General features: G+C 39.3%; 2 protein-coding genes across 2 annotated transcripts in view; both read left to right on the top strand.

The window, feature by feature from the left end:
• The window catches only part of LOC104828150 (transmembrane protein 110-like), a 35,506-nt gene extending 17,386 nt beyond the window's left edge, over positions 1-18,120 (top strand). The window contains exons 4-9 of the mRNA XM_010561635.1: positions 910-1,005; positions 4,669-4,790; positions 11,505-11,617; positions 12,546-12,623; positions 13,492-13,641; positions 14,548-18,120. Of these exons, the coding sequence (XP_010559937.1) occupies positions 910-1,005; positions 4,669-4,790; positions 11,505-11,617; positions 12,546-12,623; positions 13,492-13,641; positions 14,548-14,664 (676 nt within the window). The 3' untranslated portion in view covers positions 14,665-18,120. The remainder of the gene's footprint in view (positions 1-909; positions 1,006-4,668; positions 4,791-11,504; positions 11,618-12,545; positions 12,624-13,491; positions 13,642-14,547) is intronic.
• Positions 18,121-22,546: 4,426 nt separating this feature from the next.
• Positions 22,547-26,552, top strand: MUSTN1 (musculoskeletal, embryonic nuclear protein 1). The gene is made up of 3 exons (XM_010561591.1): positions 22,547-22,577; positions 25,480-25,600; positions 26,364-26,552. The coding sequence occupies exons 1-3, from the start codon at positions 22,569-22,571 to the stop codon at positions 26,468-26,470; spliced, it is 237 nt and encodes a 78-aa protein (XP_010559893.1). The 5' UTR covers positions 22,547-22,568; the 3' UTR covers positions 26,471-26,552.
• The last annotated feature ends 1,335 nt before the right edge of the window (positions 26,553-27,887 follow it).

Here is a 27,887-nt window from a genome sequence, read left to right on the forward strand (position 1 = left end):
GTCGTTTGGATCTGTTGGGGTGTTTGGATCTTTTTAGGCATGGAAGCAACAGGCAAAATGGGTGTTGGTCTGTATAAAGAGTGCACTCTTGCCTACAGAATACTTTTGATACGATTCCTATATTTAACATTTAATAAACTATCCACTGGAACTTTTGTTTTTAAGCAAAGGATGACGATAAAAGAATGATAAGGGCAGGAGTCAATAGTGAATCAGTGTCTAAGTGTTTGTTTTTTTATATTTTCCCTGTAAGTAGCAAACTATTTTCTCTCTAACTCTGTCATCTGCTTTGGAGATAATGCTTTCAAGGTTGTAATTCTTTTGCAGTGTGATCTAAGCTGTTGTACTACAGATAAAGTTCAGTGAGACCACTTCATGCTTTCAGGTGAAAAATATGTTGGCTTTTTAGCAAAATGCTATAGATAAAGGACTCATTAGCCAGCTATTATCTTGTTCACCAACAAGCACATGATGAGGATTTTATTTTTGTCTGTGCTATAAACTTGCTAAAAATGCATAAATGTAGAAGGACTGAAATATCTAGCGAGGCTGGCATACTCCTAGTTTACAGGAGGTTATTAAAGACTTAGCTAGGTTTAGTGAGGATTAGCTCTTGGATAATGCATATGATACCAAGAGGATATCCCTAGACTTTAGATTTACAGTGGTAAGGTTTCAAGTTAGTATGATTTGGTTTATTGTTAGCAATATTCAAGAAAAAAAAGGGCAGAATTTAAAATGGAACACTGTTAAATAAGCTAAATACCATGACACTTTATCATTCTGGTGTTCTTATTCGAAGAAAAAAATGAATAATTGAGGTGGAATTTTAATTAAAATAAATTTGCAACGTCTGACTGTGGTGTAAACAGTTTTGTGTGTCTTAAAAACTGTTTTTACTCTATACAGGTTTTTAGATACTTCCAAGCAAGCCATAGGGATGTTGTTCATCCACTTCGCAAATGTCTATTTATCAGACCTTACAGAAGAAGACCCTTGTTCACTGTGAGTGTTTAATTTCATAATAATTGGTCTTTATGGAAGTTCTGCGGTTGAGTTTGATGGTGTACGTGGACGATAATGCAAGACAGAGCTGAGAAACCAATTTTCACGGTAAAAATCAACCACTTTCAAGAACCTGTGGTTTAAGCTTAGTTAATCAAGGATCAGAGTTCTGCTCTTTTAGTTCATGGCTGGAAGGGCCTGGGAAAGCTTTTTCTGGGCTGTATATAGATATTTTAGACCGAGTATAAACTCTTACTACTTCACCCTCTACAGTTAATGAATGAGGACTTAGGATGCACGTTGTAATATGAGGCTGTTTACTGAAGGAGGTGCTAGGGACCAAAGGAAATGAATATACAGTTGCATACACTGACCTCCAACTGCACTGTTCACTGCAGCAATGCTTTAATATAAAGTCAGGTTGCTTTCAGGAATATTTAGCAAAGATCATTCGTGTATTTTCTTCTAAAACCTACATTAGCTACTGCAGTATTTTCATTTTGTTAAAAGCAGGAAATCTTGCTCAGTACCCAGGCAGTTAGTACAAAAATTAATTTTGCAATGTCACGCTTGAAGCAGTGTGACTAAATAGATAAGCATTTCACTGTAGTATATTAAACCTGAAGATTTATGACTAAGACCCTGTCAGGCTCTTTACAGGAGCTCCTGAAGCAAATGGTAATTGTTTGGGTTTGTTCTTGATAGGGCTCATGCTCAAAGAAGCTTACACATTCCTGGTAACAGAAGCTGTGAAATTACTTTTAAAAGCCTAGTAATTTGCCCTTTAAAACCAATCCAGTTCCTTCAATGGTATCTGCTCACTGTTGTCCTTTGGTAAACAAAGGAGCTACACAGCTCAGGGCATATGCTTGTGTTGCTTCACAAGCCTATTTTATTTCCCTTATTCCTCCTCGGTTTCTTTCGTGTGCCTACATGCTATAAACGTGCAAGTAAAACACAGCTTTTTTCTTCCCACTACAAAGCATTTTGGTAGGAAAAATGCATTTATTTTAAGACACTAATAAGTTATAATTACAACAGTTTCAATAATACCAGGCATCATTGTAGAATTTTGCTTGCTTACTGATTTAAGAATTTTCTGATAGATTTAAAAACTAGCAGGTGCAAATTGCTTTCATTCCATTTTTATATATTAAAGTATATATTCAAGTAAGCTAACCAAAGCATGTCTAAAATTGTCAGTGTTTAAAGCTAAAACTCAGTAGTTTATTACAGTATTTTAAAATTAAAATCAATTTTGTGCTGTGTACTGAGTTTTCAGGATAAAAGGTATACTAACTTGTGCATTCTCTTCTACATGTTTTAATATAGTCTACATAACTTTATTTTCAAATACCACTTTTCACGTAAGTGTAACATGACACAAAACAAGTAAGAGCGTGAGGCAGAGAACTGTTATTCACTGTTCTCAGGATAACAAAAATTACAGTGTGGAGCTGTATAATTTCTCAGACAAGGGTGCAGGGCCTCCGTGTTAGCAGAAAAAATAACATGCAGTATTAACCAAAGCCACTTGTCCTTTCTTGAGAAAAATATATCTTAAGTGTGCAAGTGGTTCAAAATTAGTGCATAAAAGCAACGTTTCTGTTTGTGACTTTTAAATAATAATAGTTTTACTCAGCAAATTCAAACATGGATAGGTTTTTTTTTGTTCTTCTCTGTTTTGTAGTTTGTGGGTTATTTTCAGAACAAAACCAGAAAATGTAGTTTTAGAAAACACTGTGGTTCAAAGCTTGGAAAGAATTGGAAGTTGCCATTTGTTAGATTGGGAATGTAGTGCTGTAATTCAGGCAGGTGTGTGATAATATCAAAGCTGGTAAAACATCTGTTAAAACACCTTGACAGATGGGTTATTATTTGAAGAATTTTAAATAGAAGAAGCAAACAGCACTCCTCTTCTGTAGTGCAGGGTAGTCGGCTGGCTGTGCATGGCACACCGGGAAGTTTGTATGAACCCCAGCCTTTTACTTGCTGAACTCTCAGCCAAATGCATTTATCTGATAGTGGTAGCAACTTGTTCTGTTGTTTGTGCTGGTGCACCAGTTACATGTGAGCGGTGTTAACGCGGTGCATCACAGAATGAGCATGTTGCCTACGTGTAGTGAGCCTCATGTGCTTGGGAATATCGGGCATACCTGGCCTGCGCTGTGAGCCGTAATTTGATGCAAAATAGGTGTTGGCACATCTCTTCTCCCTGAGCCTGATGGCTCTCTTCCTGCTATAGACTTACAGCAGCCCCTTGTGGCCTTAAAATGACTTGTGTAGACTTGTAATTGCTGAGTTTCCTCTGCCAAACACTAAACCTTGATTGTAATGTTTGTCTAATAGAAAGTTCATGAAAACTCTGATTTGAAGCATAACTATTAGAAAATAACTATTTTTTAGGAAGCTTATGGGTAAATCTTGGCTGAAGCAAGGCATGTCCATTTTTTGTTTTGAGCTACTCTTGAATGGGCTTTTGAGGGTCAGAACAGCTCCTCCTTTACTGTTTTGAAGGCATGTATTCTGTCCTTGCTTTCCACTTTCTGATACTATTTTGTCCACATGGATTTGTCTCTGCAGCCAGCTGAAGCCCACAGGTCTCTGATTTGCTGTTTTTATCCCTGCAGATAAATTCCTATAGATTCTTAGCTTACCTTAAGTGTTTGGAATTAACAAATAGGAATCTCAGTAACAGGGATTTACTAGGTGTCTTATAGCTGGCTCTTTCTCAGCTGCTGTTTTGTTAGCTAAAATCAGTGATAGTAAATAAACCAAACTGACTTACAAAATGCTCTGACTTTCAGCTGTATCATTTAATGAACCTAAGAATTAATTTGAAACCCATAGTAATCTCTAGTTTCTTGAAGCATAGGTAAGATCTGAGAAGCTCTTTTTGAAACAATAAAACTAGTAGTGCATCAGATGTGTGTCCATTGAGGTGATGGTTTGGTTTGTTTGGGAGTTTTTTGGGGGCAAGTCTTGTTCCTGATTTTTTTCAAATGTTTATTGAACAAGAACTGAAGTGCAAGGAAGTGAATCACTTTTCTTCCTGACACTAAATAAGTTGAAATTTGGCCTAGATAGTGACTGTACTCTCTAGGCATGGTAGTCCACTGCTGATTGCTCCTTGTTGAGGCTGGGAGGGAACTCCCTTGAGCAAGAAAAACAGTCTAGTTGTGGTGTCTTTCCCCCTCAGAATGAAAGTGGGTTGGGTTGGGTTTTTTACCTTCAAATTCCTTGAGGTATCTTTAAGATACCTTCTCTTTTTATTCCTTTTCCTTTTATTCCTTTGGTTTCATTCAAATACAGGTTTTCCATGCAGAATCAACTGAGCAATGGTAAAAAGGAAATCTGGTTTTAATTTAAAGGACTAAAATGAATATTGGAGTTTATATAGGGTATGTATGTGCACGTACCAGAGTTCACAAAAATAGAAATTGGAGCTTAAATTCAAGGACAGAAACAAAATATTGAGACTATTCTAAAACTATTTAAATTTTAGGCTAACTGTGTAATTACAGAAGTGGGTAAATGATTATTCTCAATAGTCTGGCTTCTCAATGTACATACAGATCTTTTATCAATCCTGGTGTTAAAATACACTGAACTTTTAGAAGATGGACCCTTGCTCCTTGTTTTCTTTTACATTTTTTTTTCCAGGTACCTTATCAACTTCTTGTTAGATGCCACATTAGGAATGCTGTTAATCTACATTGGTATACGTGTAGTCAGCAGCATTGTGGAATGGCAGCAGTGGGAGTCCCTTCGCTTTGGTGAATACGGTAAATGTTTCTGTTCTTGCACTGAAATGATTTTCATGCTAGAATCTCAGAATATTTCAGCTAGTGGTTAACTCATCTTAAGATCATTATACAATGATTATAGTGGTCACTTTAATATTTCACTTGTCACGACGGTTCTTTTAAGTTCTGTATCTCAGCATGCACCTTCTGTGTTAGAAAGCTCAACAAGTCTCTAAGCACTTAGTGAATTTGGAACAACTTTTTGAATATTTATTTTTTTTAGGAGTGTTTGAACAAATTACGATATCGGCTAATCTCATGAAAAAAATAACAGTATGATAAATTTACTCTGAAACACTTTTAAATCAATGATAGCTTTCACTGAACCACATGCTGTTGTCTGAAGATACAGGGTAAGGGTTCTGCCAGCCCCCTTTAAACACACACATACCTTCAGTGAAGAGAATGGCAGGATGGCCTGTGCTTGCCCTCAAGTAATGATCACTTGAACTCCTACACGTAGGGCTTGTATCATTGATGAAAAATGCGTATGTCTTTTGTACAGGCTAAGGGATAGACTAGTGAAATCGCCTTCCCCTGAAGTTCTGTTTTATCTTCCATTATGTTAGCCACAGAAGTCCACTGATCTGCAGAAATTGTGCATTTGCAGATGCAGTTGAGTATCATACATACTCAATATCAACATTTAATTCTGTTCAACTTGTTATTTTCAGATTGCTGAGTCTGGCTGGTTGGGAATGCAAGTTCTGTATAGATGCTAAAAATTACATTTGAAGCTCCTTGAAATAGGAATGGGGGAGAGGTTGCCTTTTAAGAGAGCTATGGCTCTTCATCAGAGAGAAAAACAAACAAACAAAACCTATGGTTTGGGGAAAAAAAAAGCTAAAATAAAGTTTGCCTAACAAAGTAAAAGCTTTCATAGCAGTTTCATAATTGTCATTGGTAGGTTTTTTGGTTTTGTATGTTTCTTTGTTTTTGATGATCCTAAGTGGCTGGCAGAATTAAAAATAAATAAATAAAGGCCTTGCTAAGTTGAAATACTTTAAAAGCTTGGGAAGTTTACAATTAAATGAAATAGCAATAATTGCTATTTGCTTTAATGTCAGAGGTTTAAAATAGAGTTGATGACAAGCATCTATCTTAGGAGAAATAACTACCTATACCATTAGGTAGGGCATTTTTTGTTAGAGTTATGTAGATTTAATGTGTATCTTTTAGGGTACAGTTTATGACCATTTAAGCTGTTTAAATCAGCACTGCCACAACCCTGTCTATCTGTTTTTTTCCCCACATGCCACGGTCCAATATTTCCACTCTTTTCCTTGGACTGGTGCACATCTGACTCTTCAGGGAACTGATTCAGAGAGCTAAACCATCAGAAAATTCATCATATGTAGAAAAGTAAATAGTTCCTCCAGATCAGTCCCCAGACTCGGGTCTCTAAGGGAATAGGTAAGCACCAATGCCCAGGGAAGGGAAAAGGGCAGGGAAATTGCTGAGACACTGCTGAGCTTCACTTCTGACTGAGCTTTGAGACCTATTGCCTGAAGTCCCTTTTTCTGATTGTTGGTTTGGCTTGAAGTCATTTAAAGAGGTTTGAACAGCTTTCAGCCCATATAAAGTTGGCTTTCCGCTCAGAGCAAAAAACTTGGTGTATCTATTACAATTATAGGTAGGTACTTGTAATCACGTCAAATACTAGATTTGATTTCTTCCTAATAGCATTCTGTTTTTTTCTTATGTAATCTGTTCTCCTCTTCCATTTTAATGTCATTTTAACCACAGGTGGTCTGTGTGGATGGGAAGATGTGGGGAGTATATTCACTCTCCTGAAATTTGTGTCTCTCTTACTGACTTCCAAAATGAACCTGTTTTTATTTTAGTTAGTTATGAGGCATCTGTGACTGCAGTAACTAAGCTCTTAAAATCGACAAATGAACTTGTTACTTGTGTTCTGCTGCAGCAGTGGTCCGTGACTGATCCATTATTGTCATTTTGAGTTAGGAGATCTGAAATGCCTAAGCTTGTTTATCAAGTATTTCTTCTCTCCGTGTGTGTGTATAAGCGATGTATGAAATTATCTAAGTCCTCTTTACTTAGTTGTTCTTTCCAATATCAGATCACTTTATTAGTGACTAACTTTTTTTTCTGTATCTTCATTAATATGCTGTCCTGACCTTAATGTGTTATTTTAATCGAGCTATTGTAAGGTCTATTAAAAAGCATATTGTAAATCTGTGTTTCCATTAATCACGTGGGAGAGGTTCTTGGTGTAAAGAGAACTAGACAGCAGATGGAAAGTTATTAGTAATGGCTGTGCGGTAAGGTTAGACCCTACGTAAGAAATCTGTCTAAAAAGGACAAGTTATATTGGATTATTTGCTGCCCTCTTCTGTTAAGTACTACTGTTGTTTCTGAAATGAAAACCCTCACATCACCATTTATTTAAAATTTTTCACTTTGGCCCCAAGAAAACTCTTGCCTATTTTTCATAAGATTACTTAAAATAATTAAATTGAGTAGAAGAGAGGACTAAAATGCAGTCCTGTGGGGTCACAAGTGTGTTTAGACTTTGTATTTTGAAGTTAAATATGGATGTTTAGCATACATGGGTGGTGAAGTGTCTGCTCATTGAAAGGTATCAGAGACTTGTGGCATTTTACCTGAAGTAGTGAAGTCAAGTCCTCGTTTGGAGATCAGTGTGATTTCAGTTTTCTGCAAGTGTGAGAAAACAAACAAGAGCTGCACAGGCTCTCCCCCAACTCCCCCACCCCAAAACAAACCTCCAAGTCTGTTGTGATTGAATGATGATGTTTGTGTTTCTAGAGCCTAAATAATCATTTGTCTCAAGTTAATTCTCACTGTGAGCTCATTTCCCTTCTTAGCTCTATTACTTGATCCCTGGTGATACATTACTTGAAGCTGTCACAAAAATAGCAGTGTCCTGCTGGTTTTAAAAGCCTCTTCTTTATATGGAAGATAGTTTTTAAGCATAAATGCCTCAAGGAACGAAGGGATACCAAAATATCAGCATTCACAAATGGTTGCTGTTTGTACAGCAAAACAGCGCTGTGCGCTCATTTATGAACAAAATAGCATGACGCGCCCTCAAGGGCCTTTTTCTGTCAGAATTTTTAAGTTTATTAGATTTGTCTTCATATTTCTGGTTTTGTATTTTCAGATTCATTACATCAGCAGCTGGATTTTAATAGAAGTGCAGAGTCAGTTAATATATTTGAGTATGTAAAGAGGAGAAAAGCAGTCATGATCTGTACTGAAAAGAATGTTCTCTGCATTCTCCTTCCCTTCTTGTCTTAGGCTACTTTAGCTGCTGAGAGCAGAAAACAGGTGACTAAATCCCTCTTGGTGACAGTGAACTCTATTGTCAACTAAGTTGTGCTGTGGTCTCTTTGCTTGTCTTTGCTTCCCAGATGGCAAAGCTTAGAAATTGTATTTGATGCATCTTTTCCCTCTAGCTCTTTGTTTGCAACTTGCAGAGCAACTTAGTTACAGCCATATAGAGTAGATAGCGCTTACTTTAAAACTTTTTAAAATTTATCTTGGATTAGTTCTCTGAGTTGATGTTTTCTTAAGAAAATTTCTGAGGATTTAAAGAACAGAGAGAAGTTACAGGATAGAGGAATCACAGGTATTTTGTTCAAGAGCTGTCTTTAAATGTGCTTCTAAAAAGTGGCTGATGAAAATAGTACACACTTGTATAGACTAGTTTTTCATTGCCCAGCATTTTCAAAAAATGCTGCTGCAGTTGTCACTGAGGATTCAAAATTTTTCAGTTTCAGTCTTAATGAGCTTTTCTTGCAGTAACAAGATTTCTACTGGTTTGCTAGTTTATTCTAGACATGTAATTTATACATGACAGGTATAAAATCAGAGTTCAGGAGAGACTGTCAGAGACTTTAGAAATGAAATTAGAGATCTGTGGCTTCAACATTAACTTTAAAGCTCTAATTAGTTTGTGTACTGAATCTTTGAACATACTAATGTCCCAAATATTCTTGGGAACACCTCCTGGATGTGGTGATGTTATTAATTGCTACTTTTTCCCTTGAATTGCATAATTTATAACATCATAGAAAAAAATTTAGTTGGAAAGGATCTCCAGAGGTCATGTAACCCAACCTCTTGCTCAAAGCAGGGTTAATTTCAAAGCTAAAGTGGGTTGTTCAGGGCATGGTCCAGTCCAGTTTTTATTTTATCCATAGTTCGAGATTTAAGAACCACTTTGAACAACCTACTCCAGTGCTTAACCACTCTCATTGTGAAAACTTTTTTCCTTTATGTCAGAATTGTACGTCCACCCATCCAGTCTGTATCTCCCCAACTTTTCTACAGGCATGCTATTGGGAGACTGTCAAAAGACTTGGTGAATTCAAAGTAGGCAGCATCCCTGTTCTCCCCACTTGTAATTAGAGCTGAGAGAGAATTTTGTAGATGCAGTAGGGCACACAAAAAGTAGAATTTAATATACACAACTTGTAATTTCAGTCATGTACTAAAGAAACGCAGTGCCCCTCCCTGCAAAAACATCATGGAACAAAATGTTCATTGGTGATAGTGCACAACACTCTTGATAGTTTCACAATTTTTGGACATACAAAATCTCATGTGACGGACTTGGAATAGGTGCAAAATTGCTATAGGTGTCTTTGCTTTTAGGAATTAAATATAGATTGGAAAAGAGCTTGGAATAAACTGGTAAAGTTTCAATGGTAACTCTGTAGCTAAAGCTGGATTATTTTTTTTTTTCATATTTGCTAGTTAGTGAAGAAAACTAGAGAATACTAATAAAAATGTGGAGTATAGAAATTAATTGCTAAAATTTAATTCTCAAATCTAATTCAGGCCTTGTATCTTCAGAAGAATCACAATTGTTCAAATTTGAATTACTGATGTTTCCCCTTTCAAATTTTCTAACTTTCTTTTTTTTTACAACAGAAGCCATAAACTGCAGTATACAGTTGTAAAACTTGAGTGTTTTAACCATTTTCCTCTCGGACTATTGAGTGTTGATCAGTAGGTGTCCTGGTTTCAGCTGGGATAGAGTTAACTGTCTTCCTAGTAGCTGGTATGGTGCTATGTTTTGAGTTCAGTATGCGAAGAATGTTGATAACACTGATGTTTTCAGTTGTTGCTCAGTAGTGTTTAGACTAAAGTCAAGGATTTTTCAGCTTCTCATGCCCAACCAGCGAGAAAGCTGGACGGGCACAAGAAGCTGGCACAGGACACAGCCAGGGCAGCTGACCCAAACTGGCCAACAGTGTATTCCATACCATGGGACGTCCCATCTAGTTTAGGAACTGGGAAGTGGGGGCAGGGAATCGCCGCTGGGGGCCTGGCTGGGTGTCAGTCGGCGGGTGGTGAGCAATTGCCCTGCGCATCATTTCTACATTCCAATCCTTTCATTATTGCTGTTGTCATTTTATTAGCGTTATCATTATTAGTTTCTTCTTTTCTGTTCTATTAAACCGTTCTTATCTCAACCCGCGGGTTTTGCTTCTTTTTTCCCGATTTTCTCCCCCATCCCACTGGATGGGGGGGAGTGAGTGAGCGGCTGCGTGGTGCTTAGTTGCTGGCTGGGGTTAAACCACGACAGTAGGTCTTACTGTAAAACTTGTTCAGGAAGTTTTCTTTGTTTTGGACTCCAGTCTGATTTATTGGTTTCTTTTTGTAGCATTTAGGCAGCAAACAGTAAGTCTCAAGACTATTACCAAGTATTAATACTGAAAGTCTTTCAGAAATGTTCCAGAAAAGGAAGTAGCAGCTATCCATTATGAGTTACAAATATATAAAGGCATCTGAATTTCCATTGCCTGTTATTCATCCCCAGGCTAAAAGTTTTAAGCTGCCTTTGAAGATGTTGCAGAGACTATTGTGAAGACTAAAGAGATAACACCCCTGGTCCAAAGCTTCCTTTTGGTTTCCAATGAGTGCTGCTTTAAGCTCACCTGCAAAGCTTGTTAGGCATACCGGTCCTCTTTTTACTTTTTTTTTTTTTCCTCTTCTTGCTTTCATGGAGTATAATAGTCTACATAAGTTTTCATGTTCAAATATTTGTGGTCTTCATTCTGTCCTGGCAGATAACTTAATGCACTCGTATTCACTCTGTCACAGTGGGGTGCAGCAGAATTTCAAACCCTTTCAGGTTGAAACTAAAATGTGATCTTAATTTTTTTGTTCAATTAAATTTTTTGTAGCAGCTCTTGCACCTGTTGTTTCAATTATCATTGATTAATGATGGTAACTAACTTTGTAGAGAGGAAAAATATGTTTAAGGTAGCCTAGGGAGAATGGCAGAAATCATCTCGTTTCTACTTAGACTGAAGGGAAATGTGTTTTTCCACAGCTATGTTTCCCTTAAGTTTTTCCTTTTAAGAAACTTAATGCTTCATGATAGAGTGTTAAAAATAACAATTAGATGAGAAACAAATGTAATGCAACTATATCTGCCTTGTTTTCATCAGATTATGTAAAACAGTGTATAACCAGGTACTGCTGAATCGGATCAAGTCCAGTTATATTCAATTTCTAACTGATACTTTTTTGAAAGTTGGGGTGAGGCTGAAGGAGGGCAAGGAACAGCATTAAGGAAACTGGAGAAGGCACTTTAGAGGATATAGCTGCCCAGCCTCTTCTAATACTGCTTTTCTAAAACATTTACTGTGAAGTAAAATCAACCCTATGCATGTATTGAACCTTTGTTCTTTCTTGCAGGTGATCCACTGCAGTGCAGTGCTTGGGTGGGCCAATGTGCTCTGTACATAATGATTATGACATTTGAGAAAACCATCATCATTATAGTGCTTCTTATACCTCAGTGGAAAGAGGTTTGTATTTTTGCAGCATTTTACACACAAATAAATTTCAGGTGGAAGCTGTGAAGCAATAAACTTCTAATAGTGTTCATTGGTTTGGCTCAAGCATCATAACTGTCTATAGTCAATCCCATTTAGCTCTGTAGTAGTGGTATGTTCTTTTAGTTTGATTAGGATACTGCTAATTAGGCTTTCTGGCATCCATTGCCAGGATTATCTTATCATGTTTTGGAGGTTTTTTTATATACTGCAATATATAAGACTTCATTCTATCTCCTTGTCTGAGTTCTCTTGAAGCTACTAAGTGGTTCTTCCTTTTCTTAATTCTTTAACCCTTACTTACAGCTATTTTGTATTGCTTCTTGTAGTATTTTAAAGAATTTTCTTTCCCTGACCTTGTCGACAGATCTAAACTTAGAATTTTAGAAATTTGCAATGGATTAGTGAAGCCATTGCTGATGACTGGATAAATATTTATTTTGATAGGATCTGCGCAATATAATATTCAAAGTGATGGTGCATGGTGTTATAGCCCATTAAAACCAGTTAGTCCCTATTGTATGCTATGGACTACTTTGGGAACTGTCTTCTCCTTACTGTGTATTTTGTAAAACTCTGCTCTGTTTAAATTTCCTAAAGATGGAACTTAAAACATGTTCCTGGGGAGCACACAGCCCTAAAATGTTCAAGATGACTCTAACACAGCTCTTTAGACTTCTGTAAACAAAAACGACAGAGATAAGTTTCTTGTCAGCCCCACTTATTTATCTGTGGTAATTTATAAGCTGTCCTAAGCACTTTCCTTTTCTACAAAGCTGTCCTTTTTTGGTTCATATGAATTATTTCTGTAGCATTAGCTAGTACATGAACAATTGTACATACTAATCCAGTTATATGCACACGCTGTCATGATCTGAACTTAATCCTTTTCTTTTCACAGGTAGCTTTATTGAATCCTATAGAGAACCCCCAGTTGGAGCTGGCTATCGTCATGCTGATAGTTCCCTTCTTTGTTAATGTTAGTACAACTTGCACGCTTCTGTGAGATGTTTACTTGGATATCTCTCTGCCATATGTTTAATTAATTAATGTTAGTCCTTAAAGCACAGTGTACCTTGGTGCTGAAGTTATTTTTTAAAGGGTGTTAAAGAATGGATAAAATGTCTGGATATGTAGATTTTACAAAGCTCCTTATTGAACTGAGTAACCAGGCTCGGGAGAGGTGTAGAAATGCATCATAGACCTCTTCGGGCTGATGACTTCAGTAGATTGAATGTAATACTGAAACAGTGACCCAGGGATTATAAAATTACAATGAAATTTGCTTTAGGAAACAGTTGGTCTAAGGATAGCTGTACTGTGAAGCATCCTGTGTCTGACCATAGCTAATAGTGGCTGGCCTATGATGGAGCAGAGGAAAAGGTCAAGTGCGCAATCATCCTTCCCAAAGTATATGCTTCCAGCAGTCTGGGATTTAGGGACTAGAGCCACAGGTGGTGGGTGTCCTTGCATTTAATAACTGCTGGTGATTTTTTTTTTCTTTCATTAATTTGTTCAAACATGGATTTTATCCTTTGAGAACCAAAAGTTTGTTACACTATCTGCCTAAATTCTTCACATTTCTACATGAAGAGTTAATAAGTGATCACTCTGAACAGCAGCTACTTTTCTTATTTTCTTCTCTTCTACAAAGGAATAAAGTAGCTATGTTCTAGAGTATTCATGCAATGTGTAAGAAGCCATGTGACTGTATGCCTGTACAAGATTTTACCTGTTTGGCCAGTTCAGAATTGTCAAGTTTTCCTAATTCTGTCCAAATACTGACTGAATGAATATCTGCTACTCTGAGGAAAACTCAACTGTCACTTCCCCCTTCTCTTTAACAGGCATTAATGTTCTGGGTAGTAGATAATTTTCTTATGAAGAAAGGGAAGACAAAAGCTAAACTTGAAGAAAAGGAAGCAGGACAAGATTCAAGAAATGGAAGTAAAGTCCGATACAGGAGAGCGGCATCACATGAAGAGTCAGAGTCAGAAGTATGTAGAGTTAATTATTGCAATTAATGCAATATCAATCCAGTTCATCCCTCATGCCATTGATTTCATTGTAACGCTGTCAACTTAGTTTTGATTTTCTTTGCATGTACCTCTAATAGTAGTTCCTAGCATTTGCAGTTGAAAACCAGTTAAGAAAAATGGCATTGTTGCACCACTCATGGTAGTTAATTTCTTTCCAGATGGGCAGGAAGACATAATAATATATTTAAATATCACAGGTGTACTGTGTTACAAATGCTTCTAAAAAAACCACACAGAATACAAAACTAATTAGACAATTCTAATTCAAAGAGAGGTTAATAGCTTAAAGTGAGAGGAAGCCGGTGGAGGCAACTGGCCTGATTTTGGAAAAGTATTTACATCCTTGCCTTAGCATAATTTTATTCTAAATTATATTAAGTGGGCAGTTTTCAGTTCAGCTGAAGGATGGGTGGTTCTTTGAAGGTAAGTTGTTTTAGCTTTAGTTGGTTAGTGTAACTTTTCTGCACTCTAGACAGTACTATTTGTATGGGGTTTTCTTTAATAAAATTACTTCCATATTACCAGTGTGGATAGAGGGTTTATATATTCTCTCTCATTTTAACAGCAAGCTGCCCCCACTGTTCTGGAGGTGCTGGAATTACTTATTTGGTTTTTAGAGTCAGTGATTGTAGCAGAGATTAATATTTATGCATCCTTCTTTGAAATTTACTGGAAGTTCCAGATAGGATGTGTGATGTTTGATAGTACTGGCAGTAATTCCAAATTGTGTTCTGTAAGCTCTTTCTTGAGCAAATAATGAGGTGCTTTGCAATCATAAAAAAAAAAAAAAGTAAAAGGTTAAAAGTAGTGAAGAAAGAGTGTGACTTTGATCCATGTTCCTCAGAAGCTGTAATTTGTTTTTAGATCCTTATTTCAGCAGATGATGAGATGGAGGAATCAGATGCTGAAGAGGACCTGCGTAGACTGACCAACTTAAAGCCCATTAAGAAAAAGAAGCATCGTTTTGGTCTGCCTGTATGACACATTCCCTGACCTGTGTATTTGCAGGTTTCATGGCAAAAACTTCAGTCAGTGGGTTTTAATGTTGCAACTGCATCTCCCCTTTCATACAAACTGACTTATAAGCAAGGTCTACCAACAGAATGCAGATGGTTGGAAGACTTCCAGTTCAGTTGCACTACAGACACACTGACCAATTATGCAAGAATGTCTTCTCATCATGTGTGGAAAAACGCAGCGTTGTTAAGGACTAGTTGCTGAGGGGATTTGTATCTGACATTTCAGAGAAGATCGTAGAAAACAGATACAGCAATCTCTCACTTATGGTTACTGATGATATGGTTTAAGATGTTCTCAAAAAGGCATCAGAATCAACTAAGTTAAAGGAGTGTGTTTTATTACTAAAACTGGCTTTTGCAGCATAATTCCTAGAGCAGAATAGTTTATGGTTACAAGCTGTAACTTAACGTTATTTTTTTAAGTACAAATGTTTACTTGCTACTGGGTACCTATGGAACTAATAGGTGGAACAAAGATTTTTTTCCAAGTCTCCTCAAATCTATTTGACTATTTTATATTTAAGTTATATTTTCATACAGTTGTATTTAAAGATTCTCTTTGTCAGAGAAAAGGGTGCAGTTCCCGCTTTTGTGCAGAACAGGTCAAAAGATTCGTAGTGAAAATCTTATTTATCCTTGTATCCTGGTTTAAGACAAAGGGATTGCAAAGGGAAAAACTCTCTGTCACTGCTGAAGTCACCAAATGTCACTAAAAATGCAGTCCTAAGTATGCTTTTGACCACATCATTTGAAAATACCTTTTTTAATAGGAGGTGGTGTTTGCATATTTGACAAACGTGCACTTTAGTGTATAACAAAAATCTGTTGTGATCAGTTACTTATTTGTGAAATGAATATCTATGGATGACTCTAATTATTTCTGTTTCTGCACGTCTCTTGTGCATACCTCTTAAATTACCCAAAAGAGAGAGAACATTTCTTATACTCTTCCTTATATAGGGCCTGCCGTACAGGACCATGATCTGATTGGAGCAGTTGTGCTGCAATACTGCAAATAATTCTGTCCCTTGTTTTTTGTTGGAAAAAGCAATCTTCTGTTTAATGTGCTTTAAAAGATTTCTCCTGTTAAATTTCTATAAAGTCTGGTTATCCTTTAGTATTTAAAAAAAACCAACAAAAAAACACAACAACAACAAAAAAAACCCCACAAAAACCCAAGAGGTATAATACAGTTGTTACTACAGAATTTTTGTGATTTTCAGTGTCTGTCTGCTGATAATTGACAACACTTGGTAATCTGAAACCTAGCAGACATGTTTTCAGTGACATCCTTTTGCTTTGCATATTTTCTAAATGATTGTTTCTGACAGCTTTCCTTGCTTAGTTAAACCTTGTGCAGGACAAGTCGATGTGTTGAAGAGGTGACAACAGACCTTAATTGCAAATCTGTTGTAGTATCTGGACATCAGAAATGTTCCAAGCCTTAAACCAAACAGTTTCATCGGAAAACTGCTCAGAACTTTTTAAGATTTTTTACATTTTTTATAGATTTACTAGGTCTTAATGTGATTTATTATCCAGACCACTTAAATGGGGTTCTTGGGCCTTAGTAAATACTGAACTGTGCGCTCCCGTACTTCTTTTCACTACTCCAGCATTCCTTTTCACTGCTTGGCTGCCGAGGTGAACACAATGTTCTAAGACTTCAGGTACACCTCAGCGTGTCCAGCCAGCTAGAAGGGACATTTACCAAACCTAACGTTTGTGAGTTTAGTTGAGCCACTGACCTCTGTTACTGTGCACTGAAATGTAATAACTGCAATAAGTTTAACTACTAGTGTTTCTTTTAGACTAAATCTAGAAACTAATGACAATGGAAGCTTAATTGAGTTATTCTGAAATGGGGGGTGGGGGGATGGGGAAATGTCCCTAATCAGTGTTGCCTCTGTTTTAGGTTTTTTGGTTTTTTTCATTGATTGTGTGACTTGCATCTTCTCTTGACTATTTACCACTGGGCGGGTGTGTATCTCCAAAAGCACAGTACTTCAAGGAATTCATCTTCATCAACAGAATAGTTTCATACAGCTCACTTTTCCAAAGGGATTTTAGAGCTAGGACTGGCTCTTGTCGCAAATGTCAGCATTTATTTTTTTTAGCATAGGATTTGTTCTATTTCAGATAGTGAAATAAAGCTATTCACCATGTGCTACATACCACTGCACAACTATCACTATCCTCGTCAACCACCAGAGATAACTGAGCAGCGCACACAAATTTAACTGTACAAGCTTTCATTTTATCTTCCTTTTCCCTCCTTTTCTCCGGTTACTTAAATTATTAAAATTATTTCTAGTCTCATGTTTAGTCTGTGAAGTGTCAGAATAAGATTATGGCCTTAATCATGTAAAACATTTGTTTTGAGCAGACCTCAAACTTATTGACCAAGTACAAAACAGTATAAAGCACTATGGAGCAGTTTCTTGAAGACAGCAATAGCAAAGGTATATGAATGCCTAATTTTTCCTGTCTTAAGTGCTTAAATGTCACTTGGTTTGAGATTTTGATATGCCTAGCAAGATGATGTAGTAAAGCACTACGAGCCAAAGAGACAGAAGTATTTTAAATACCACAGTAGTAATGAAGGACCGTATCTTCAGAGGGGAGAAAACAGCTCTAACTTTCTCTACTAAGATAAAAATTTTTTCACAACCTTAACCAAATAACAAAAACTGGTTTGTTTTTTTCCCATTCATTCTTTGTTATCATGTGAAAGAGATGGAAAATAGAAAATTGGTAGTTTTCCTCTTCGTAAGATAAATTCGGAATTCTTGCAGTAGGTACAAGAAGGACAAATGCTCTTGTCTGGAGAGCTTGTATGTGTGAGAAGGAAGTATGTGCCTAGTGCTTCACTATGTCTTACTGTTTGTTGTAATGTATTGGCAGTACAGTCTGAAATATTAAATTTTTCATAAAGAGTTGATCCAGTAATAATATTGCAACGTGATGACGTTTGCATTATCCTCAAATTGGCACTCTAAATTTATGCCTGGTAAATGTGCTTCAGGACAACTCATGGCAAAGGTTTAATTCAGGCTGTGCTTAAAAAAATGTGATTCTGTTTAATGAAAATAAGCTATGTAGTATATGCCAAAGTAAGAGAAAGGGATTGTAACTTACAGAAGAGACACAGAAGTATTGGTGGAGATCGGATTTACCGTGAATGGTCAACCTAAATGTATTAACTGTTTCTGCTATCTGACCTGTGACACATCTGCATAAATTTAAAACACTGGTGTTGTCTAATACGTGGTTTTCAAGTTCTGGCTTTAATATGTTCAGGTCCCCTTGTCTTACTTTAAGTAGGTAAATGCTATATGTTAATGTTGCTAACTAAAATGTACTAGCTTTTCTTCAGGGAAAACTCAGAAACTGAGTTGCAAATTAGAGCAATGCAAAGTGATCCCCTCCCAGGCGTCTGCTCCAATTCCAGCTGTGCCTGGGGAGGGAGGTGTGGGCTCTCACCCTCTGCTGAGAGCTGAGCATCACAAGGAATTTCTGCCACTGTGCTTGACTAACCCATGTTTGCAACTTTGCTGTGCTTTTTACGGGAGAAAACAGTAATGAAAGCAAATACATTCAGCCACATCAAGTCAGAGTAGATCTACAGCATAGGCGTGCAAACTTTTTTTAGGTAAAGTTTCCAGTTCAATTACTGAAAATGACTACTATGGTTTTACAAAGTAAAACTGCAGTATCTTTAAAAAAGGGACTCTTTTGTAGGTGTTTTTGTCTTGCGTGGGTATCCGTCTCAAACTGAATGTTGGGTTTGTTTGTAAGTAAATTCAGAGTATAGCCTATGTGAGCAAAACCAACAGCTGTATTCTGCTACCCTCTGTTTGGACCATATTGTTTAATCAGTGATGCTACCTTAAACTTCTAAGGGTATCTGATGTAATTACATTGTATAATGGTTTACAATAAAGTTTGACTTATTACAGATTTGTACACTTGTTTTATACTTTTTCTGTTTAAAAGTGTGCGTGTTTCAGTGTTTATAATATGCTGTTTTGGGAAGCAGGTTTTGCTACTGGAGTTTAACTTCAGAACTGCACATTAATTTTTTGCAGTCTCATGTTGGGTATTAATTTCGATATATTCATTTACCTTAATAGCAAGTCCCAATTCAGTTGGAGGGACCACTATTCCCAAGTAGCAAATTTTGTTTACGAGTGTAAGAATCCTTGCAAGCTCTTCTCGGATCTGTTCCCTGAGGAGGGTTTTTGCCCTCTGCTTGTGCACACACGGAGAATAACTGTCTGTATTTTCATATGGGAAAATAAAACTTTCGATGCGCAACCTGAGAACTCCTGAGATTGCAGAACACTGACCTGAGGCCTTCTGGAGTGTAGGATGATGTTAAAATGCTTTAAGCACACAGCTGATTATCACAGCCCGCTTTTGGCTTTTCAGGCAAAGCCAGAACTTCTGGTTGTTGGCAACAAGAATGTGTAACCTCAGAAATTTCTGAATTTACCTCCAATATCCTGTCCCTTGGCAGAGGCATGGCCCAATTCAATAACTTGTTAACCTGTTTTATCTTCCGTTCCCCTTCTGATTTGTTTGCAGCAGGTAGTAGAAATGCAAGCTGAGGGAAGATGTCTGAGGGTCCTGTTGAGAAGTTTGCTTGTGCAGTGCCTTGTATCACAGAACTGATGTAGTACCTTCTCGGGGACAGAAAACGGCCACGTGGGGATGTCTAGTTGTAGGACTGAGTAGCCTCTCTGTCCCGTATCTCCAGAGGGCAACGTGCTGGAGATGACCAATGTCTTCCTTGCTTACTTTAGTCTCTGCTGCTTCCCAAAACCATGCAAAAGGGGAAGGGGGAAGCAGTGCTGATTCTTTTCTGTCTGGTGAAGACATCACTCCTACATGCTGTCTATGTAGTGCAGAGTTCTCTCTTCAGCTCCAGGGAAGCAGCTTCTTTGGTTACCAAAGTGTCTGCAGCAAGCACTTGGAGTTCCCTTATTATACCCAAGAAAATAAGTGTAGCCTAGCTTGGTTTTTTTTCTGTTTTGTTGGGCAGAAAGATGCCATCTTACTCTCCAGGTTCCCTGGAGGTATGGCAAGGTATCTACCATCAATTTTCCAGAGTGCTGGAGGAATGAGGAGGACCATGTAGGATGAGAGCTGGCTCACTGTGAAGGTGTAACGTGACCATGTGCAGGTAATAATTTCTTTCTTTCTTTTCTTTTTTTTTTCTTTTTAAGGCTGCAGATGGTGAGAGGTTGATATCTTTATGCCAGAATAGAGCAGAAATCCTGTTCTTAGTGAGCTGCTGTTGCTATCACCTCTTCCTATCTTGGTGGGAGCAGTTTAGCGTGTTCTGCTGGGCTGGACCTGCACAGTATTGACCCACTACTACCTCTGTAACTCCTCTATAATGTTTGCCAATTACTTTCATTACTTCTCACCTACTACACACAAGCAGCCCCATACCCACTGCATCCTTAAAGGAATTCAGAGTATAATTGTCAACCTATCAAGCCTGTCAGTCCACTGAGGGATGTTGGCAGTTTCCCGGAGAAGTCAGATCTTCTGTAAGATCTGTGTCTCCTGGAGATCACAGTGGCCATACGTGTACATTTACTAAATTCTCCGTGGTCATCACCATATTTTAGCTGCAACTGTTCCTCAGCAAAGGAGTCTTCCACACTTCGTATTGTGGTAGAAGATGAAAGAGGGCTAACTTGCATTTTTAATAGCCATTATTAAATAAATGAGCCTATCTTGTTTCATTGTCATTTGTGTCCCATTTAACAGATCTCAGGACCTCAACCAGGTGAACAGGATTTCTACTCTGAAATGTAAGCAACTGTAGATTTAGGTTGGTTTTTTGCAAGGAAAAATTAGCCCACGATCTGTGAGAGGAAATTGTTGTGTGTGTTGTTCAGCACTGGTTTAGGAAATGTATAATCAAAGAGAACAGAATTGTCCAGGCTACGGGGGATGTCTTAGAAACTTCAGGATATGCTGCCTACCTCTGTGGGTGCCTCATCTCCTATCTCAAATGGCATGCCAGCTGAAGGTGTTTTAATTTTGTTTGTATAATGATTTTGTTTGTATGAATTAAATTGCCATGAAAGCATAACTCTGTTGCTTTTGAGTGAAGAATATATAGTACCAATTAAATGAAGCAATTTTGAAAGCTGAAGGGAAAAAAACAGTGTCTTAAATTCTAAATATTTGCTTTAAGCATGCAGAATGTTATTTTGTTGTTGTAACAGTCAGAATAGTGACGCTTATGGGACTGTATAGAAACATCTTAGCAGAGAAGGAGAGGTGTTACTTTGTACAATGGAAAAAAAATCTGCTGTTTTTCTTAAGTTGATAGGGTTTTTTTCTTCTACTTTGTTAGCCTACTGAAAGGTACTGCTGTTCTGCAGAAACATTTCCTCTAGTTTACTAAGCCATGGCTTTAAAATAGAAATTCGATGTAAGGAATGGCTAAGTACATAACACCCAAACTGCTTCTTAACCTACAAATAATTCTTCCAATAGTCACATAAAGGAAAGCATCTTCTCAGGCCTGGAAAGAGTTCAGCTTAAAGGCAAAAACAGGCACCCGGAGGCCTCGGGGATAGTTCCCAGCCGACAAATCCCATCTCCCTGACTGTATGGCGCTAGTGCTGTGGTACTGATGTAATGTTTTCATAATGAAAAATGCCAATTTTATTTTACATCCTGTGCTTCTCTCTGTAGCCTAAACAAAACACAGGCAGAGCTCGAGAAGAGGCCAGGGCAGATTTCTACCACTACAATGCTCGAACTTTCTAGTAAAAGATGTTTGAAGGTCTGCCACATCTGCCTTTCTCGTATTAACATATCTGGCTGGAGTCTTGGTTCTTTGTAGGTGTTGAGTGTAGTCACAGACGCTGATTTTTTTGCATGACACAAAGAATTAATGTAAAAAATATATTAAAAAAAAAAAAAAAGGGGGGGAACCCCGTACCCAACCCTCCCCCACCCAACCCTCTCCTGGTAATAAAAAATAGAATTCATGCTTAGAGGGGGTTTTTTTTCTATTTAATTAAAAAATAGTTTAGGGAAAAATGTTAAAAGTTCTGGGAAAAGTTTTACTACTGTCAGCATGTACAGTGGGGCACACTGAATTTATTCATGTCTGAGTAAGTTATACCTATACAGATGACAGGTGAAATGATTAAACTTACTAATACCGCTGTAAGTAGAAAGTGATTTTACTCTCTCGGTTGTGTAAGAGCTGGCATCAGGGCAAGCTCAGCAATAAGAACTGTTAAGGGTAAAACTATATCCTGTTTTATTTACTCTCCAAAATGGACAAAATACTCTTCTGTTAGAGATCCCTGTGCAAAAGTGATTTAGGGTGCCATGTTATGCTTTGGATGTTAGGTTTAGATATAATCTTTAGTGAATTCGTGTTTTGTTATGCTGGGAAAGAAACACAAACACTTTCTCCCCCCCACAAGAGGATTCAGAGTCAATTTTGTGTCAATAACAAAGTTTTGCCTTTTCAAGTTAAAAATAGAGCCCCAGTGGACTTCCCGGGAAGTCGTTTTGTAGTGGATCCGGCTTCGCCGGGGGCCCGCCGCCACCGCCGGCCGCCCCCCTCCGTCCCCAGGCACAGGGCGCAGTAAATACTGCAAACCCTCGTCATCGCTAAGAATAAACCTTTCAACAACAACAGCCTCTGTCAACCTGAATCATCCTGGGTTCTGGTTTGGGAAAATGACCCAGCTAATGACTTCATGTTAGATGCTCTATATAAGTCGAGGAAAAAAACAGACGTTCGCAGAGCGCGCGGGCTGGATTTAATCAAAGCCGGGAAACGACCTCGGAAGGGATTACGGTCGAGTGAGCACCGCAGTTATGTCACAGGTACAGGGAGATCTGTGAGACTGGCTCTTGTTAGAGCAGGGTGCCTAATAAATATATTACTGTTTCAGAGGGTTTGCTTGGAATAACTTATTAGCAAGTTACTCTCGTTAACCAGTGAATTTGGCTTTTCTGCTCTATATGACTTGTTCGGTTATGTTGACGTATTTAAACACTGTTTATATATTTTAGCAAGTAAGTTGTTAGGAGGGATTATTTGAAGAAGAAGGAAAGCAGCTGCCCTCTACATGGTTAATTAATTCAGTTTTAAAATTTTCTGGTTTACCATAAATATTTTTATTTATGTAGGAAGGGAAAAAACATTTCCACTGCTCTGGTTTAGGGTGTTTTACAGAAGGAGTGATTTCTGCTTTTGCAACACGCTTTCTCAGACAATGATTTGAAATTTTGGCAGTAGTTTTGAAAGGACGTGGCTATACTGAAGTATGCTGTTGTGTAAAGCTTAATGTATTGATATGCGGGAAAAGAGAGAGCGTGACTGAAAATTACAACTGTTAGGATACAATATTTGAGACTGAAATTTTGTATTACACACTGGTACGTTCATTTTGTAAGTAGTAGTTTGTCTTTACTGTGTTCCCCAATAATCCATGTTTCAAAGTGATCTTAAAATTAGCTCAGAATTTTTGAGTTTTTCACATAAGTGTTAGGTTTTCAACACAAGCTACGCGTGCCTGGTAGGAGTTCTCCCCAGCATGAGAGTTTTACATGGTGGGTGGGATGGAGAGTAAGAACATGGAAAGGGTAGAAGAGCACAATCCTTCAACCACAGAGAGTAACTTGGTTCGGCTTATTTTCTTTACTCCAAAGAAAGAGAGACTTAAAAAAACAGTCATATGTCTTGTAAACCAACACTTTTTGACTTGTGACAGGAGGAGATAAAGGGCAGGCTGCACTGCTGTGCCAGCTGGGAATGGCTCCTGGCAAACCTTGCTTACAAATGCACTTGCATTGGGAGCAATTAGCAGTCTTGTGGCTGCGACACTGGCAGCTGCTGGTGCTGGCAGGGCCAGGGCTCACCTCTGTGGCTGACGGTAACTGTTCTGTGCAGCTTTTTTGCTTTTTAACTGGGGGCTGACTAATCCACAGCAGCTGTCCTGCTGGAAAATCCACCTGTAATCAAAGCATGAGAGGTTTTATTTTAAAATAACTGGATGAAATCCAACAGTTCTGCTGAGCCTGGCTGTGTCTTAGTGCATCTCAAGTGCCTCCTTTCCTTACCCTGTCCCCAAGAAGTCCCTTGTCCCCGTGGAAAGAAGCCTCGCAGTTATTGTGTTGTGTCAACAACGGGTGAAGGACCTTAGCAGGTTTCGTATTCCTGTTGTACAAAACAAAGAGTTTTTTTCCCTTTCTGTGTTGGAGCCAACATGGGTCTATACTGGGGGCCTGTGCACCATGCCATGGGCATGGGGCACTGTTCCCATCAGATGCCAATTTTCATTACAGACAGACAAATGAAACCCCGTCCAGAGGGATGTTTGGTTAACCAGCTAACCGACCAAAAGCTGTTGCGAATTTTGAAGGGTTTGCTACCACCCTTTCCCCTTGCTTGCTTTGGCTACTTGTAGAATGTTTTCCCCCAGAGGTCTTGTGAATGTTTTGTTTCCCACAACACATGCAAATGGGATTGACAGCGAGCTATTCTGAGCGTTCCGGGGAATTTACAGCCAGCAGAAAACATACCGAAGGCTCCAGTGCAGCCAGCCCACCCTGCCCAGCGCCAGGCATGCACATGCTGTCTCTGCAAGCTCCGCGAGACTCCCTGCTCCAGCCATTTGCAGGCCTTGAGGGATTTGTTTCCCTCCACAACTGTTTTTAGCTTTACAGGCGGTGCCTAGAAACATGTAAGTGGGCTCCACTGCTGCCAGAACCCAAATATCAGAAGCCCTAAGTAGGTAGTGATGGTCAGAGAACTTTCTCGATGGTTAAGTGTGCAAATCTGTTAGAGCTGGAGTGTGGGTGTCTTTTGTTCTTTTTAATCCTATCTCCTGTGCCCCTGTATCCCACCGCAAGGTCTGCCTGGCGGGACCTTGGCGATCTGTCCTTGAAATAGTAAACTGAAGAGGGAAGGTTAATAGTGCCGACTGCTGCTGCTGGATGTTGTGTCTGACTTTGAAGTGCTAATTTAAAGGTAGGGATAGGCTGATATGAGCAAATGTTATCCCGATTTTCTTCTAGCAAGATAAACTGTAAACAGATTAGTACTTGGACATTGCAGTGCACCACCTGATGATGCATCTGTTTTTATATTAGATTTTCTTCTCCTTCTTTGGGTTCCAAGTCCAGTGTTTCAGGTGTGTTCAGCACATGCTTGTAGACAACCCTGTTCAGTGCTCAGATACTTTTGTTCCCTAAATTTAAGATCAATAACTGTGGGTCAAGTGTTAAGTTTATTCCAACTAAATCATGCCAGATTTTAGAATCCAGAATCTCTCTGACCAGTCTCCTGAAGACGTAGTGACTAGACTGAGGCACAAGGACAATTTAGTAATGAAGATTTTTTTTTCCTTCCCCAATATTGGACAGATCTTTCAGTTACCAATCTGTACTTGCAGAATGACCAGGCAGGGCTGGACAGAGAAAATTTTAAAATAAATTATAAAAAATAATAATAATTAAGCAATCCATTGTCTCTTTTGAAGGCTGTACAATCAGAAGACCATTTCAGAACAGACCAGTAATAGTGGCAACAGATTTTGGGAATGGCAGTGAGACCACGGTTGTGCAAAGATCTGGAGTAGCTGAGCATACAGTCTCAGAGCTGAAATAGGTGGAATATTGTATTAGCAACTCTGTATGTTGTAGCCTTTGGGTTAAGGCAGCTTTGTTCCCTACGCTTCTAAATGTAAAATACTGATGTGTGGGCAATACGTCTGTTTCTTAGCCAGCCCCTGTGAAAAAGAAGCGGCCTCCAGTGAAGGAAGAAGACCTCAAAGGAGCCAGAGGAAAGCTTTCCAAAAACCAGGAAATTAAATCCAAAACCTACCAAGTGATGAAGCAGTGCGGTAAGACTCCTTGACAGAAACAATTAAGCAGTCTTCCAAAATAAAACATCAACTGAATTGCTCTTTTCAAGTGAACGGGTGTGCCTCTGAAAGAGCAGCCAGCAGTGTGCTCCCCCCCCCTCCCCGGCCTGGCTGTGCTGGGACTTTGCATCCATCATCGTGGCTTGGAGTGATCGTTCTCCCTGTCTGGACCAAGCGGGAGGCAGAGCCCTGACTTTGCCTTCTGAACCGGGGTCCAAACCAAGCCCTGGGACCGTAGTCAATGTCGGTGACTGCCCAAGTTGAAGGCTGGGGGCTTGGTTATAGGTTAGAGGATTTCTAGGTTCTCAATTGGATCAATGTGTTTGAGATGAAGCAGAAATTGGGGGGGATAAAGGGCAGAAGGTGGGAGAGAAGAGTGGCTGCTTGCACTGAACGCCCCTGGTGCTCTGGTTTTGTGTGGCTTTTCCACCACCTGTGGGAGAGTATAAGGAAAAATGTTGCATTTTAACCCCTCTTCAGTGTAATAGCCTGGACCTCAGTAGTTTCCAAGTTTCTAAAGCACCTGCAAGGATTTGGGGCCAGTTGATGGTAGCAACCACCTACAGGTGCCATCCGCTGCCCTGTGCTTGGGGTGGGAGCACTGTTCTTTAAGGTTTGGGAAGTTGATGGACGTGTGAAATACTTATCAAATGCATATATATGTATTTCAGCAGCACTAGTTTTACCCTCCGATTTTAGTGTTCTCCTTCACTGATTGCCTCTCCTGGTTTTCTTTTCCAAGAACAAATGGGCTCTGTGGCACCCTCCATATTCAGCCGGGATCGGACAGGGGGTGAAACAGTCTTCGAGAAACCGAAACAAGAGCCGGCCAAGAGCGTCTTTGGCTGACGGCAGAGCTGGATGTGTGTCACCCAGATGATTGTCGTAACGTTTTCCCAAATTTCTGCCCCTTACGCTGAAGTCACTGTAGACCTAAGTAGCTAATTTCTACTGTAAGTCATTAAGTAGGGAATAGACTCACGTCAGAGGGTACAACTTCCACGATAATTTTTATTATGTGCTCTCTTTCTATGAGTTGAACAGTGTTTGCTGTAATGGTTTAATAAAAAAAGGTTGTTGGACATATCTTGGCATATTGTGGTGGCTAATTTCAGTTTAGGCTTAGATTAATTCTGTGGACACTTTGGCCTTACAAGCGATGATCTAGTCTGTCAAATGCAAAGAATAAACGTCCAGATGACACAGCTTTAGCATCAGTGCAATTTCTTCACGCTGTGCCCTTGCCAAGAGGGAGCTGAGGAGGAGCTGGTTGGAGGGGCGTCACAGAAACCTGGAGAATTCACCCAAATCTGCGCTGACCGCAGCGGTGCCCCAGCAAGGCCCCTCAGGCCTGGGCCGTGCCACAGGGCAGGGCCCCCCCGCCATGGCCCCGTGGTGTCCCCACCTGTGTCTCTGCTGAGAGGCGAGATGGTGGGCTGTCAGCGTGCCCCGGGGCCAAGGGAGGGCTTTCGGCCCCTTCTCCCATGGCTTTTTTCCCTCACGTCCTCGAGGTTCTGTTGGATCGAGCGAGAAGTGGGGCGGCAGGCCGGCGGCAGTGCAGGCGCCATGTCCCTCCTGACTGACGAGCCGGCCGGCCCGCTGAGTGTCCCTGTACAACAGCAAACCCACGCTGGGTGGAAGCTGGTTTTTTGGGAACTCTGTTCGCGTCTTGATTTGCTGCATTAAATGTCAAACCGGTTTCCCCCCCCACCGAGTCTATAAATTGGAGTATTTCCCCTCAGCTGGATCTTTGTGCTCAAAAACGGGTGATCTTCTGCTTTTCTGGCAGCTGCCGCGCTTCTCTCCCACTCCAAGTCCCTGGCAGTGCATCTGGGGACAGTAAGATAGGTGCCACCTTTATTTAAAGAATTACTTTAATTTTGCACAGGCGAGACCTGATTAAGAGGTGAAAGTGATATTGAAGGTCTCTGCACCATGAAGAATATCATCTTTGCCTTTTGTGTCCCAAACACTTGACGGTTAAAATGTGCTGACATCCACGAAGCTCCCAGAGAGGCTGCGGAGCGGGTCGTGCATAAGGCAGCAGCAAATCCTTTGGGTTTAAGGGGGAGGTTTCCTTAAAAAATTAAGGGTATTGCTGGTGTGTTGCCCTGCCCCATTTTTTTCACTGATTATTATTACAGCCAAGACCCTGCCTCCTCACTCTGCTGGACACTGTTTCTCCATGGGGCCTGGGCTCCTCACAAGTAACTCAGCACAGCCTTTTCCTCTGAGAAAGACCCCTTCTAGAGCTTTGAAGATCAAA

Source organism: Haliaeetus leucocephalus, unplaced genomic scaffold (genome assembly GCF_000737465.1).
Source record: "Haliaeetus leucocephalus isolate CR32 unplaced genomic scaffold, Haliaeetus_leucocephalus-4.0 Scaffold148, whole genome shotgun sequence".
NCBI classification, from domain to species: Eukaryota; Metazoa; Chordata; class Aves; order Accipitriformes; family Accipitridae; genus Haliaeetus; species Haliaeetus leucocephalus.

Excerpts from the sequence above, each read along its gene's own strand:
- MUSTN1 (XM_010561591.1), top strand. Across the intron at positions 25,601-26,363 it reads CCAAGTGATGAAGCAGTGCG|AACAAATGGGCTCTGTGGCA; the intron begins GTAAGACTCCTT and ends TTCTTTTCCAAG.